This window comes from Aplysia californica, unplaced genomic scaffold (genome assembly GCF_000002075.1).
Source record: "Aplysia californica isolate F4 #8 unplaced genomic scaffold, AplCal3.0 scaffold00092, whole genome shotgun sequence".
NCBI lineage: Eukaryota > Metazoa > Mollusca > Gastropoda > Aplysiida > Aplysiidae > Aplysia > Aplysia californica.
This window is the reverse complement of record NW_004797362.1, coordinates 1,356,586-1,371,595: the sequence shown is the minus strand read 5'-3', so window position 1 is coordinate 1,371,595 and position 15,010 is coordinate 1,356,586. Positions and strand designations below refer to the sequence as shown.

Genomic DNA, 15,010 nt, shown 5'->3' with positions numbered 1-15,010 from the left:
TCTCTCTCTCTCTCTCACACACACACACACACACACACACACACACACACACACACACACAATAACACTCACACACGGCTATAACACTAAAACACATTTGATATAAGGGACGAACCAAACTGACGAACAACTATGAAACTAGAAAGCAATACTATAATACCTATTTGCAAAAATGGCAAAGGCTTGAAGATCATACAAATGTTACAGATAGAAATAACAATAGTAATCATACAGCCTTATATCACAGTAAAGATAAAGCCTCGTTTTGTTGTTGTTGTTGTTGTTGTTGTTGTTGTTGTTGTTGTTGTTGTTGCTGCTGTTTTTTGTTGTTGTTTTTTAAATTATGAAGTATCAAACAGATTTAAACAACTGAGCTGCGAAAGCAGTACAGAAAGCATACCCCCCCCTCCATACCCTGAACTCCACAGTTATTTTCTTTTTTGTGTCAAACGTCTGCTTCTTGACGTGAAACCGTTAGACCCAGTTGTTAAGTTACAATTTACCCTCAGACAGAACGGAAGATCCGAATCTACGTCAAGACCGAAAGACCAAAGTGTGTATCTAAAATCATCTAAAAACATTTTACTTTTTCACCCAAGTCTAAGTTTTTGGAGCAATTAGCAACGCATCTTTGTATTTGTTATGGTGAACCGCGTCAAGTGTATGTCAGGGACTTCTCCAGTTGTTCTGCGCGACGCCAAAACTGATCCGTAGGTTCCAAACGCCTGAGCCTTCCTCAGGCTTCATTTCCCAACGTTACAACAACTCATTAGAGCCCCTCTGTTTGATAAACAAGGTGTGAATTTCACGGATTAAACACCCTTGACCTTGGTAATTCAATGTCTGGTGACGTCAAACTACCCCGCTGGCAGGGATCAAGAGTTAAGTAAGCGTATTCAGTGGACCTACGAAGGAAGCCTGATGGCTGCGTGTGCCAGGGTATCTGGTGACATCCAGAGGGGCTGGCTGAGATAATCTCGGGTATCCATTCTTGGTGATCCAGTAATGGGGGTCAGAAAGTACTGTGGAAGTTAAGGACACTCATTTCTTACACTGTGGACCTCCAGTTCAAACCCCATGTGGAATCCAGCTGATTGTTTTAACAGAGTATTCTCCTCAATTGTAAACTGGCTCAGTCGTATGCAGACGAACGAAAAACATTATAATATGTTCTTACTTTGAGTAAGAGAAATACAAAGGGTCACAAAAAACCCCACTTCCCAATCCATCTTTTATGTATTAAAAAAAAAAATGTTCGACCCTGGGTAGGACGTTTACCTGTCTAAGACAACAACTTTCGTTTATATAATGGGAGGTCGTCTTAGACAATTGCAACTGTACTGCAATGGCTGACACAAACCAAATAAGAAGCAAACTTAAGTCTGACATTGACACATCTCGGGGGTTGTCTTTACAGCTTTTACACGCTGGTCAAGTCTGGTGAGCGAAAAATGGGCGAAATTGTACAGGTTTAACACCAGAAACAACACTATAAGGTTTATAAGGTGTTGACCTTCCACATTTAACCTAAATCACCTATAGGACCGATTGAAGTGGACGCAAAATCACAATTACGAGTTTGGTAGCCCGACGTCTAAACTGTCAATGTCTCTGACCGGGAGTGGGTTTGACACAATGTCCGATGCAATTATAACAACAACAACCACGTAGTAACAACCTCAACAATGACAACAAAACAGAAACTGAAGAACAGCCAGAAAAAATTGTATTCCACATCGTAGTCTTCTTTTGCGGAGACCATCTCAAACTATCCCCCCCCCCCCCCCCCCCCCCCCCCTTTTTTTTTTACTCCTTATTCTCACTCTCCCCCCCTCCCCCCCCCCCCCCCCCGGAAGGTGTAAACAATTCCTTTCATTGACTTTGCAACATAATGATTGTCTTGTGGAAAATAAATCCCACGATAAAGCACTGCCGACAGCCGGATATTAATCTTCTACGACAGTTGATCTTTCTCTTCAAAGTCTTATTTACTTAAGCATGACTTGTTCCCTATAGTCAACAGTGTGCTGGCGGATGTCACTTCACTGAGACGACAGAGTTCTGTGTTCGCAATACAAGACCTGTCCTTTTTGTTCAATCAAAATCTAGGCGCGGGTAGGAACAAAACCGTAGAGAACGAGCTCCTCTATAGATCCTCGCGATTTTGTTTAATGAATTGGCTCCATCGAGTCGTCAGAAAAGGCGAAGCTCATTCTTTTGACACTGACGAAGGACGTGCTCGCCTGTCATTCTGATCTAACATGATTCCTCGACTTCTTTCTCTTAAAAAACCCCCAGTGCTTTGTGTATCCTGGAGACATAAATACTATCGCAGAGCTGTGTGCTTTTCTACTCCGCACCCCTGACAAAAAACGATTCAACAATAATATTTCAGCACAAAACCATTACTGGACCCTCCTCGAGAATATTTTATCAACACCGACATCAAATCTGTATTCCGTATAAAGATTTTGACCTCATTTTCTTTTTGTAAAGAGTGAAAAACCCTAACAAATTGTTGAACGACACCCGTGTGACTGGCTCCGTTGGCGTTCAATGAAGTTGTGTCCCGGTGCGGTCGGCCTAGATCTATGTATGGCAGTTGAGATGTCTGAGAACATTCAACCATTTTAAAAGACCAGATTGTAATCTGGTTTGTCGCGTAATATCAGACTTAGATCTAGGCCACAGAATTAAGGAAAACGTTGTAGCAATGGCGAAAGAAAAGAAATCGCCTGTTACAAAAATGAAGCTGGTCCTGAAACATTTCTGTTATTTCTAGAGGTGTCATCTTTGACTCAGAGGTTAACGTTTAATGACCCTCCAGTCAGCTCTCACTGTTGCCAGCTCCCGTGTCACATTCTGTCTTGCCTCAAACACATATTCCGCATATTAAGAAAATAGTCCAAACTTACAAACGGTATTCTGCTTTGATAAGTTTTCTTTTTATGACTGCCCCGAGCCGGGTGGTAGTATAATATTATTTTAAAACATTTTGGCTGTTATCCCCCAAACAGGTATGTAACTTTCTCTGGCTAAGGAATGACAGTTTTGCATTTTTTGTTTGTTTGTTTATTTGTTGTTGTTGTTGTTTTAGTTGGGGTTCTTTTTGACACTCCTTGTCCATCCTTACATAAACTGTCGACTACAGGAACTTAGGGCAATACCTGATAGCTGCAACAGCGACTTTCAACTCCTATTCAGTTCTTCAATTCATTCTACCTAAATTAAAGCTGGCACCACGAGTCCGCTGTTTTGATCGCTGCACCATATTATTAAAACGCTATTTTTAACATCCCAATCGACATAACTCATATAAATTAGGAGGCTATCTACTTCGACTCAGCCTGCCAGGGCCAGCACAGGCTGAGAAGGAAATCATTCTAGCAGAAAGAGAAATTCAATACAATTGTGAGGCATGTTGACAAAATGAGTTACTTCTCGCTGTTCAAGAATGGAGATGTCGGCCGAAAATCGACACTGCGGTCAGATTTATAGATTTCTAATTGATGCCATTTTGTCCAAGTCTACCGTGTCTTTAATTTTTTTAAATACAAATTGTACAAACTCCACCTATAAAATTGATGTATCAATTTCCATAAGCCTAAAATCGGAGAAGTAACTTATTTTGTCAGCACACCTCACAATTCTTCTCGATAATTGTAAGACATTGTACCTTAAAACACAATGTAAGCTTTGAAGCAAATCAAACGTTGTTGAAAAATATTGCATTGTGTCATGTCAGAAATAAAGCAAATCCTGCTAAACTGATATATCCGTTTTTAAACAGATCCAACAACACAAAGTGTGTACGTGCTTCTCGGCACACAAGCCAAGGCTCTATCACGGGCATCCTAACTAGAGTCGAACTTGTCTAAGACGAACACTTATTGTCGATATGAAAAGATGCGTCTGAGAAGGGTGAATGCCTTACACTGTGTCATTGTTGTGTAAAATATTTTTAACGCAAGAGGGAAAATTGAAAATGGCCGTTTGCACCGGTAATTGTCTTTTACAGGTAGCCCTTAGAAAAGGTTCAACTGACTGATTGTCCTAGGATAAAGTTTCATACGGTTACAAACAATACAGACATATTTTGTTTGCAAAAAAAGGACAAAAACCCATTAGACATCTTCTCAGACATCTTCACAAACTGACAAAGCCCAAACCTGCCAGAACGATAAACAGACTCGAGAAGAGTTCAAAAGCTCAAGAATGTTGTCTATCTGAGGGTGGGAATACTCAACCGTGAACTGTAATTTACGACATCAACCTGTACGAACAGACTGAGATGTGCCATTAGTTTATAAACAGACGATTTTTTGTTCAAATAGGGAGATGGCAGGAATGTAGATATTGCTAAAAGGACGCACTTTTGCGTAATTTATGAACACGGGGGACGTTAATGCATTACATCATTTTATTGCGAACGATAAAAATAGATAATAATATAAGCATAAGTATATGCAATTTAGATCAGTTAAGAGGCTTTTTTCTAATATCACAGCGGGATACACATTCCAAAACGATTTTATTTTGTTTTCCTCTGAGCTGAAAAACAAGCACACAATATTATCCATACTCAAAAGAGAAAGAGGGGCGGGGGGGGGGATAGAGATGGTCACAGAGAGAAAGAAGGAGAAAGAGAGAGAGAGAGAGAGAGAGAGAGAGAGAGAGAGAGAGAGAGAGAGAGAGAGAGAGAGAGAGAGAGAGAGAAGAAGAAGAAGAAGAAGAAGAAGAAGAAGAAGAAGAAGAAGAAGAAGAAGAAGAAGAAGAAGAAGAAGAGAGAGAGAGAGAGAGAGAGAGAGAGAAGAAGAAGAAGAAGAAGAAGAAGAAGAAGAAGAAGAAGAAGAAGAAGAAGAAGAAGAAGAAGAAGAAGAAGAAGAAGAAGAAGAAGAAGAAGAAGAAGAAGAAGAAGAAGAAGAAGAAGAAGAAGATAGATTATTATAGGAATACTTTAAGGTGCAAAACAGAAAACAGAAGGTAACAAGTAAAGATGGGGAGAAAGGGAAATAGAAAAAGAAACAGAGAGAGAAAGAAAGAGAGGGGTTCTTGAAAGAAAGGGCGCTGGGTGTCGTAGGGTAGGGTCAGACGACGTGGAAAACTGGAAAAAAACTGACTGTTTGCAAATGTTCTACAGCCACCCATCCCCCTCCCCTCCGAAAAAACAGCAAAAAATATTCGTTTCGAAGACGGCCTGCTTTGATCCATCCTACCTGAATCAACATGGGATAAGAAGGGTATTGAATCCCAGGGAAAAAAAGAACTGCCCCCAAAAAATAGTTTTCTTCTGGTGAATCAAACTCATATACTGTGCTTTGCACAAGACGGCTGAGACCTTAACCATTACGCTTCTGACTCCGTCATAAAAGTAGAAAAAAAAATTGTTAGGAAGAATAAATGACAGGGAGGGGGGGGGGAGCTATGAGTATCTGGGTATCTAGGACACAACAAGACTCTCTGGTAGGTGTACGGATTAATGTGGATAGAAGGAGACGTGAAAGGGTGGTCTTGCAAGTAATAGAATTTGAGTAAAATGACTATGTTTATTATATGTCTCTGAGGGGCACGGTAGTAAAAGGTAAAAGGGTAATGATGTTTTTGTGGTGGTAGAGGGAAACTACGAATTATAATCGGTGAAAGGTGGAGAGAGAATGAGTTTGGTTGAAAAAGGAGGTGGGAAAAGAGAGAGAGAGAGAGAGAGAGAGAGAGAGAGAGAGAGAGAGAGAGAGAGATTGGAGAAATAAAAAGGAAGCTACGGGATATGAAAATAGGACAATCAACATACATAACTGAAAGATGGAAATCCTTCTTCCCGAAAGCCATCTATTTAGAAACCCTCCCAACTGTAAACTTTAGTCTACTCGGCTCTCTTTATTGTGAAATAAGAAAGCATCCATGTTTTAATGGCTTCCATACTTCTCATGCCTGTAGGTTCATTCATGCTCGGTATGTGTAAGCTTCATGACTTCAAAGTACATCCAAAGTCGGCACGTGATGCACGAGATTGCACAAATGATGAACAGGTCATTTAAATTCCAAGTAAGAGCAATCTAGCTCGAATCTCAAACTGTGACTGAGAAGCTGGTTGCAAAAATTAAAATTGCCATTAAAATAGTAATAATAATATTAGCATCCTTTTGACGTAATTCACCAAAGCATGGCTTCTGAAAGGCCATGGGTGTACCACAGTATATCTGCATACACATAAACAGTTTTAATAATTCGAGGGTCATTGAATGCAGAACTTCTTTTGTTGATGATATCGTTGACGTGAGAAAAACAGGTAACTTTTTATACATGTGGGTAAGCATCTCATAGACACTGGTTTGAATTTTATTTTAGAGGCGACAGGCAAAACCATTTTGAGACATGAAAACGGCAGTAGGTGGATTCTAAAAGTTTAATGTCTCGTAAACTTAAGTCACGGCTGGTAAAGCTGTTTCCATAATATGCGCAATTCTTACACGTAATGTTGTTCGAATAAAAAGGAGTCCTTCAACTGGTAATGATTTGTATTTAACTGAGAAGCATCTTGTGTATGTTCAAATATGAGTTGAATGGAAACCCGAGAAGAGGCAGAAGATGCGAAGAGTTTTATTGCCAAATCAAAAAGGATATTACTTTCCGTTGGGTTGTTTGTCCACGTCATGGAAACCCTGTCTTCTTCCTCCTCCTCCTCCTCCTCCTCCTCCTCCTACTCCTCCTCCTCCTCCTCCTACTCCTACTCCTCCTCCTCCTACTCCTCCTACTCCTCCTCCTACTCCTCCTACTCCTCCTCCTTCTACTCCTCCTACTCCACCTCCTCACTCTCTCTTTCTCTTTCTCACTATCTCTTTCTCTTCCCCATGTTGTGGATATAAAGAACCAAAGTCATTGATGAGTACGATAAAGTGAGAAACTGACTTAAGAGGTGAAGAGAGAAAGAGAAAAAGAGAGAGAGAGAAAGGGAAGGAGAGATTGAGAGAGTGGGTGAGAGTGAGTGAGAGAAAGAGAGTGAGAGAGATACAGAGAAAGAGATACACACACAGAGAGAGAGAGAGAGAGAGAGAGAGAGAGAGAGAGAGAGGGAACCAAAGAGAAACAAAGAGGAGCGAAACAAGATAGATAGAGAGACACAACGTCGAGAAAGAGAGGCAGAGAGAGAAATAATATTAAGATATATATATATATATATATATATATATATATATATATATATATATATATATATATATATATATATATATATATGTATATAAAGTGTGAAAGAGAGAGATTAAGAGAGAGAGAGCGAAAGAGCGAGAGAGAGAGAGAGAGAGAGAGAGAGAGAGAGAGAGAGAGAGAGAGAGAGAGAGAGAGAGAGAGAGAGAGAGAGAGAGAGAGAGACGCTTTAGTTCAGGAGCAAGGGAGATAATCGAGAAAACCTCAGTCCTTCTACCAACGGTGGCTGCCCATAAACCATTGTGACAAGGTCAGAAGTAAAAAGTTGACACCCGAGGTCACAGGCAACTGATTGAAGCTATTCTGTTATCCAGAGAGTAGGACTAGGACTTTTTTGTAAACAGTTAATCAGTTGGAATAAGTGACTTTCCTAGTTTTTAAAGCCTAGTTGTCAGTACTGAAGATAGAAATGAAGTAAAATCAGATTGAAAACTTTTCACATCGAATAAAAAGAAACGCAACGTACATACTTCCCAATAGACTAATGGGTTTGTTTGTTTGCTTGTTTGTTTGAGAAAAAAGAAGTGCACCTGAAGAATAACGATTTTTTCGTGCAAGACTAATAAAAAATGTTCCTTCCATGTTGGCCATCTCTTATTTGGGGTTACATCCGAATGCCGGCGTCTGAGGTGAGGTGGTCAGGCACTTTCTCATTTCATGCAGGAATCCTGAGTTTGAATCCCATGTAAGGAGATTTTTTACGAGTATCCCTTTTTTACGAGTATCCCAGCCTTTTTGGTGGCACGTTGTATCCCACTCAACCTGGGTAGGCCCTGACAGGCTGGGTTGAAGCAGTCCATCTGCTAAAAGATCTAAATTGTGCAGATCGAGGCGTAAAATATCTACATGAAGAAAATTTTCGATCACCTACGACTGGTCAGTATAAGGATTGTTTGATGCACGAAAAAAAAAAGCAAAAAGCAACTTCAAAATATTTCGGAGTTTCACCTTGATCTCCCCCTTTCTAGAAATGGACGAAGGAAACACAAATGACATAAATAAAAGCCCCATCACCTCCTCTCTACTCTCTACACTAAGGATAAGCAGTGAACCCCAGTCCACCGTAACGCTCCCCAGAGGGCTGAGGGTCCCTTAATGGCTGGTCACAGCTCGCCTTTCACCCAAAGATTAGGGCTAATCCCTCCTGAGGATCGTCCCACGCTCGCTATCAGCCCGCCCTTCTCCTCGATGTCTTCATTGGCATCCTGTCCGCACGCTTAATCTGTTCGGCTTACCAGACCACGGCTGCTCAAAGGCTTGCAGGCTCCCCTTACACATACTCTGTATCGTGCGACAGGTTTTTTTCTCAAGCTCTTACAGTCCTAGATGTACGGAGAGTTTTTCTCTTCTTTCACTCGCATCATTCTTATCACCAGTGCTCTGAAGTCAGAACGAGTTTTTTTTAGAAAGACCCAAACGCGTCTAGCGTTCAATAAGAGTATGGTCACATTTTGACTAGGCGAAATTGAGGAGGATTCGGATTCGCTGTCAGAAATGAAGGGAAAAAAATCTGAAATGTCATACACGATCACCCAAAAAGTGGATCAGCTCATCTCCTTGAGGATACGCCATACAATTCTAAGTCTCGGAAATTGTCCGGCTTTATTTCGACCGACATGGCATGTGTCCAAAAATATTAAAATGTTGAAAAAAAACCACAAATAGTGGTAAACGTGTTAGTTGGTGAAGTAGGCTCAAAATACATTCCAATTTATTGATCTTATTTAATGAAGTAATTGTAATTGTAGATATTTCAAGTTTTTTCAAGGACACAAATTAGATCAATTAGGAAGCGGACTGTTTCGGCCCTGTTGTTCAGCGGGAACTCAGGCTGAAAGAGATACAATAACATCCCAGCAGACGGAGACAGATGGATTGAAAAAAAACAACAACCTTTTCATATAGAAATTGAACTCCCGTCTTTTGCATGTAACAACGAAGTTCCTTATTCCTAAACCCAATATGACAGTTTATTGATGATCAATAAATAGTAAGAATTGACTCACTTTAAAAAGATATTCAGATATCGAACGTCAATGAAAAGTACCAGCTAACCAAAAAAGATTGCCCAAAGAAATGTTAATAATATTTTTATTGTGGTGGCTCAATGGCAAGAGAACAAATCAGTCCACTCCTGTACAGCGCGCTTTTGCTGTGAAGAGATTATTATACACAATTTCCCAAATCGACCCGCACATTATTTGCGTAGGAATACAGAATAGGTATCAGTTTGTGTGCTTGTGTGATTGTGTGTGTGAGTGTGTGTGTGTGTGTGTGTGTGTGTGTGTGTGTGTGTGTGTGTGTGTGTGTGTGTGTGTGTGTGTGTTAGAGAGAGAGAGACAGAGAGAGCGAGAGAGAGAGAGAGAGAGAGAGAGAGAGAGAGAGAGAGAGAGAGAGAGAGAGAGAGTAGATATGTGTGTGTATGCGGTGAAACACCAAACCAATGTACCAGGATCTGGACAATAAAGATTTAGCTTATCTTATCTTATCTGAAAAACATGAAGGTCCAAAACAAAAGGTACATTTTGAAATGGGCAGCAAATTTTGAAGGTTTGGGTCCACAGAAAATAAAATCTTGACTTCCAAAATCCCAAGCAGCACACATCGGGCAGCATGTGAAACAACGCGCGCTTGGAAAGATTAAGGTGGTCCGTGATTCTGTGATCCCAGTGAACGCTGACTGATACTTCACCACCCTATAATAGTTCTGGAGGACCTTGAGACTATTTAGGGGGGGGGTGAAGGGATGAAGAACCAGTACTCTCAGCAAGATTGGGGCTGCATCTCATGTCTCCTGAGCTGTTCTGCACAAGATCAGCAACCATTTTGGTAACAGGAAAGTCAGTCGTACGTTCTTGGTATTGAGCAGAAATTGGGTGAGACAAATAGACATACGTGATTTTAGAGGAAAAAGAAAGAAGTACCTGGCGGTGGCACCCTCAAACCATCCACAATCAAAATGTTGTGACACGAGTCTTTGACACAACCAAAATCAAAGATAATACCAATCTTTATCTTAGGTTAAAAAAGAATGACGCACGCACTCAGTCAGAATCCAACTAACAGCCTTTATTTCACAGAGGCCTTCATCTGTAATCAGTGCTTAAGTTAATTATACACAGCAGCTATTGGAGCAACGGAGAGAATACGCAATAAGTAAGTACAGAGTCAATTCAAGGACTGGTAGCGTCTGATCTCCGATCATTTGCAAGCGCCCAGGTTCCAGTGACTCGCTGACGAACTGCATACGCATTAGGACAACGTTACAACAACAAATGAAACATAATATCCCTTTTATGCATGCAGTCCTTAATCGTTCTTGCTGTAAGTCAAGCATTTTCTTTATGAGCATTATAGCACACCCTTCCGACATACCAGTCTACAAAGACGGAAACAAAATATGTTTTAAACATACTAAATCTGATTTGAGATAGATTTATATCTAGACAGAAAAAGAGTTAAACCAGAAAGGGATAAAACATCAAAGCGAAAGCAATAGGTTTTTATTTGCGTTGCAGGATGACTGGGGATCCTAACCATTTTTAAAAGCTGCTGGGCTTCCCCAATGTACAACGAATCTTGCAAAATATATATCGTAACATCTTCTTCTTCTTCTTCTATCCCGTGGTTGGGGCAACCGTTGGGGCACCACTGCATTGGAAAACCAGCTCTCGACATCTATTTTTGTCCTCTGCACTCCTCAGATTGTCACCCATCGTCTTTCCTGTCCACTCTGTAATGTTGTCCTCCCATCTCCTTCTCTGCCTTCCTCTCTTTTTGTAATATCAAATAGGAGTAAAACAGTTTGGTCTATGGGTTTTTTTATTTATGCACGAGTTACAATCACCACTAAAAACATGAATTGTTTGGAAAGCAGAGCACTCGTCTTCGGGGTGAAAATCAAAACAAAAGGACACTTAAGAGAAAAGGGGACTAATACAGAGAACATATTCCAGAGCACACAAACCACATAACCACCACATCTTGGCACCATTCCAACTTCGTCATCATAGAAGTTGTTGCTCTCTCATGTTTTCAAAAGGACTATTTCTGAAGAAAAAAACACCCATGTATTTTCATCCCCAGTAAGGAAGAAAGTTAGGGGCTGTAGCTAAAAAAGAATTTGAAATGAACGGAAAAGAAATAAGAATACGAATAAATAAGAATATTGCAAAACACACAGTATTATGAAAACGGGGGCAGCTATAAACAAATACAGGCTTTACGATCCTTGAAAATGAAAAAGAAAAAAAGTAATACTTATTATGACAAAATAGGATAACGTAAAAATCAAGAGTGCACATTTGTCCAGTTGAGTTCCCAGTTCTTCTAAATCAGGGTCAATGGCAGAATTGTTAACATAATATTCTTTTTTCTTGCAGGTGTCTGGTTTGCTTTTCTCTCCTGAAATTCGTTCGTACATTTCAGTGACGCTACCTGATGCTCTATCGCCCTCCCTCGATGGAAAATAGTTGTGCACCTCTCTTTCAATTATGAAAACGTCTTCCGAAACTTGTAGTTTTCTCTGAAAATTGTCTTTTCGAATAGTGCCCAAATCTGCAAACATGCATGGCCTTTGCTCTTGACTGTAAGTCGGAGATACATCAGCAGTTTTTATGATAAAATTGAAGCCACAGAACTTCAGCACTTTTGAGCCTTGAACTAAGCGTACCTTGCCAGTACGGCGAAGATATATGAGTAACACGTTGATGAGTACACACAGAGAGCTGAGTAGAAAAAGCATGAGCAAATAGAGCAGTAAGAGCGGCAGTTTGATGGACGAGTGAGGCATGAGACTGCTGGTGCTGCTCACGTAGACTGCTAGAGAGAGGAGGACAGTCAGGGAGTAACTCAGCCTCTCTCCACTCTCCGCGGACACCAAGAAACTCGGTAGGCTCAGGAAACTCACCACAGACACAGGTACGATCATGCTCACCTCGAAATACCTCGGACGTCTTCTAAGTGTCACGACAACTTCCGTAACGCTAAATTGTTCGTCCTCTCGTCCATAAACGGCCTGGACTAGTTGCATGTCTTCCACGTCCCACTCTATGTGGCCTACGAATTCCTGAGACACTTCAACACCGTCTGAGACGAGCTCAACGTTCTTCAGCACGGCATCCAACACCCCGAACTTGAACAAACAGGTCTGTTGGTCATAAGGAAAGTAGGTCATGTCCAGGTTGCAAAACGTCGTGAAGGTACCTGTTGATCTGTAGGTCACCTTACCTGAAGGCAGAGTTATGTGATGTGTGGGTAGCTCTGTGAGTACTCCTCTCCCGTCAGGGGAGTGGAGCTGGTACATGTCTGGTGTCCAGATGTTGTCCTGCTCCAGGTACATGACGTCAATTCCGCCATACTCAGCTGGGTCCCAGGTTAAGAACGGGTCAAACCTAAAGGAAAGCAAAGACGGTATTGTATGGTATGAGTACAACGTGACAAAAAGTGAATGGTTGTTTAGGAGCAGGAACCAGGTCTATCTCTGAAATGATCAAGAAAGGAATAAGGAGAGTCCTGAAAACTCCTACCTCAATCTTCGGTTGTTGTTTTTTTAATCTAAGTTACAGTAGTCAAAACCAAAACCCTTTTGAAAAATGCAAACTGCTTCTTTAGTCCCTTCCTAACAAAGATTAAATAAGCCAAGTGAAAATAATCTCGATGGTAAAACTGAACGAAACCTTGATTTCGTCCTCATCACATTTAAGTATTTTTCTGTCATGCATCTTCACATTTCTCTAGAGATGTTACTACTGAGAGGTACAGGAGGGAATAAAGCAGCCCAGCCCTTTAAGATATTATATTTAAACTGTGTGGATGAGGTCATACAATAGTTACAGTTATTTCACATTACCCACCAGCTGTATCGGACTGCACATACGATGGTGACCAGTTGCCGAGGCTCGTCCACTCCCGTCACAGACAACAGACGAGTAGACACACGAACGGGCAAACTCTCAGACTGGTTCAGAACAGGACGCATGTGGGTACTGCAAAAAGAAATAGGAACATGAATGTGTAAAAAAGAACCGTCTATTTTATTATGGTGACTCCGGGTTCGTATCTCAATATAAAAAGGAGGGGGGGGGTGTAAATGGTTGCGGCACGTAAGAAATGAAAATTTGTAAGTATCACAATATATTTACTTTAAAACAGGCTAAATTTAGCCACCTTTTCTCCCTCCCCATAAACACCATTGAAACGCAACTTTGCTTATATTTTGGAATATCACCTCGGAATAGCATAACGTTAAGATGCTACTATAATATTTGTCTTAGTCAACATTCAGTTAAAATCAAGCTGAATCACCAATGCATTCTGTGCACGATGGTCTTTTACCACAGTAGATGCGCAAACACATTTCTTTCCAAGTTATAAACAAGCAATCATTACGGTCTACGTCAAGAAAAGACAGGGAATAACTTACTTTTAAAACTTTAGTAATGCATGAAGTCATGATCGTACCGCGTTGACAATAGACAAGGCATACCGATTACATAAAGCTGTTGATACATACAACATGAACGACGTATCAACTAACTCGAGAAAACTCTACCCATCGTTGATCTGCACACTTAAACGTCCTGTATTTGAGATTAGGGTCTAAAATATTGCTCACAAATGAAGGCCCATACCAATGCCATAGAAACTCGTTTCAGTTTCCCCTGATCTGTTCACTCACTACTGAACTGTCTTAGAATACGGCGTGATATAAGTAAAGAATGTAAACATATTTTTCATTAGATCTCAAGTCAACTCTGAAATTTCAAACATTTGGGTCTTTGACTTTATTTTAATTTTTAGAAATTCATAGTGTGATTCATGCAACAAAAAATAAAAAGGTCCCTGCCCATGACCACTCATTTATTAATATTAATTTTTGAGTTTTGTTCGCTCAGACATAGTTCAGTTGATCTGGGAGACGAGTTGTTTTGAATATGGCTGTCAAGATCAACTTGCACTATGTCGAATGCAGTTTCGCAAACGAAAGACGGAGATGCTCTAAGAAATAACCTTGTTCTTTTCCGTGCAAGAGTTGAACTCACGAATTTCGTGCAGTTCGAAGACTGTTAAGATAATACTGTAAAAACAAATTGAAAAACAAATAACACTTATATAGTAAGTACCGCGAGAACAGCCCTTACCTGTAATTGCTGGTTAGTTTCTGGTGAAGTCTGAGAAAATCATCGGTAGTTGCCGAAGTGATCGGCGTCGCCTGAACTGTCACCAGACACAGAAGCAATGGAATTGTGACTCTCATACTGAAGATCCCGTATAATTAGACCACCTGCAAAAGATAACACACTTGGCTTATGTGCAAACATGCGCCGGTCTCAATTTGGTCATCAACTGGTTGGTTCCTCTTTGGTCATCTACCAATTATTATGATAGGGTTTGCAGGTGAAGAGTCCAACAAAAAGTGATACAATAAGCCTTTTTTTAAATTGCGGATGAAGCGTTTTTTTGTTTTTTTTAATTCAACAGTATAAAACTTCCGTTAGCGTGTTCTGAAATCCAGTTTTACATTGTACCCTTCAGGGAATAAGAAACAACTTTTGCTGCTGTAAGTAAAGGTCATTAAATCTATTCTGCAAGACTGTCTAGACTGCTGGCGCCTTTATATTCTCTTTTACTGCGGTCAGATATTTTTCTTCCGTCCTGAATTTGAAATGAAGAGCTGTTTTCTGTTGTTGCAAAAATGTTTTTTTCTGGGTTAAAATAACTTCTAGCGTTGATGCTGAATGATTTATGCTCACATAAACCTAAAGCATGAAAACTGTTTCCGACACAAGTCACTCTCTTATATCCT

General features: G+C 40.4%; 1 protein-coding gene across 1 annotated transcript in view; it reads right to left on the bottom strand.

The window, feature by feature from the left end:
• The window catches only part of LOC101850155 (acetylcholine receptor subunit alpha-like), a 47,873-nt gene extending 33,412 nt beyond the window's left edge, over positions 1 to 14,461 (bottom strand). Inside the window, exons 1-3 of the mRNA XM_035968867.1 lie at positions 14,346 to 14,461; positions 13,059 to 13,190; positions 11,876 to 12,596 (exon numbers count right to left, since the gene is read on the bottom strand). Of these exons, the coding sequence (XP_035824760.1) occupies positions 11,876 to 12,596; positions 13,059 to 13,190; positions 14,346 to 14,461 (969 nt within the window). The remainder of the gene's footprint in view (positions 1 to 11,875; positions 12,597 to 13,058; positions 13,191 to 14,345) is intronic.
• Between the last annotated feature and the right edge of the window lie 549 nt (positions 14,462 to 15,010).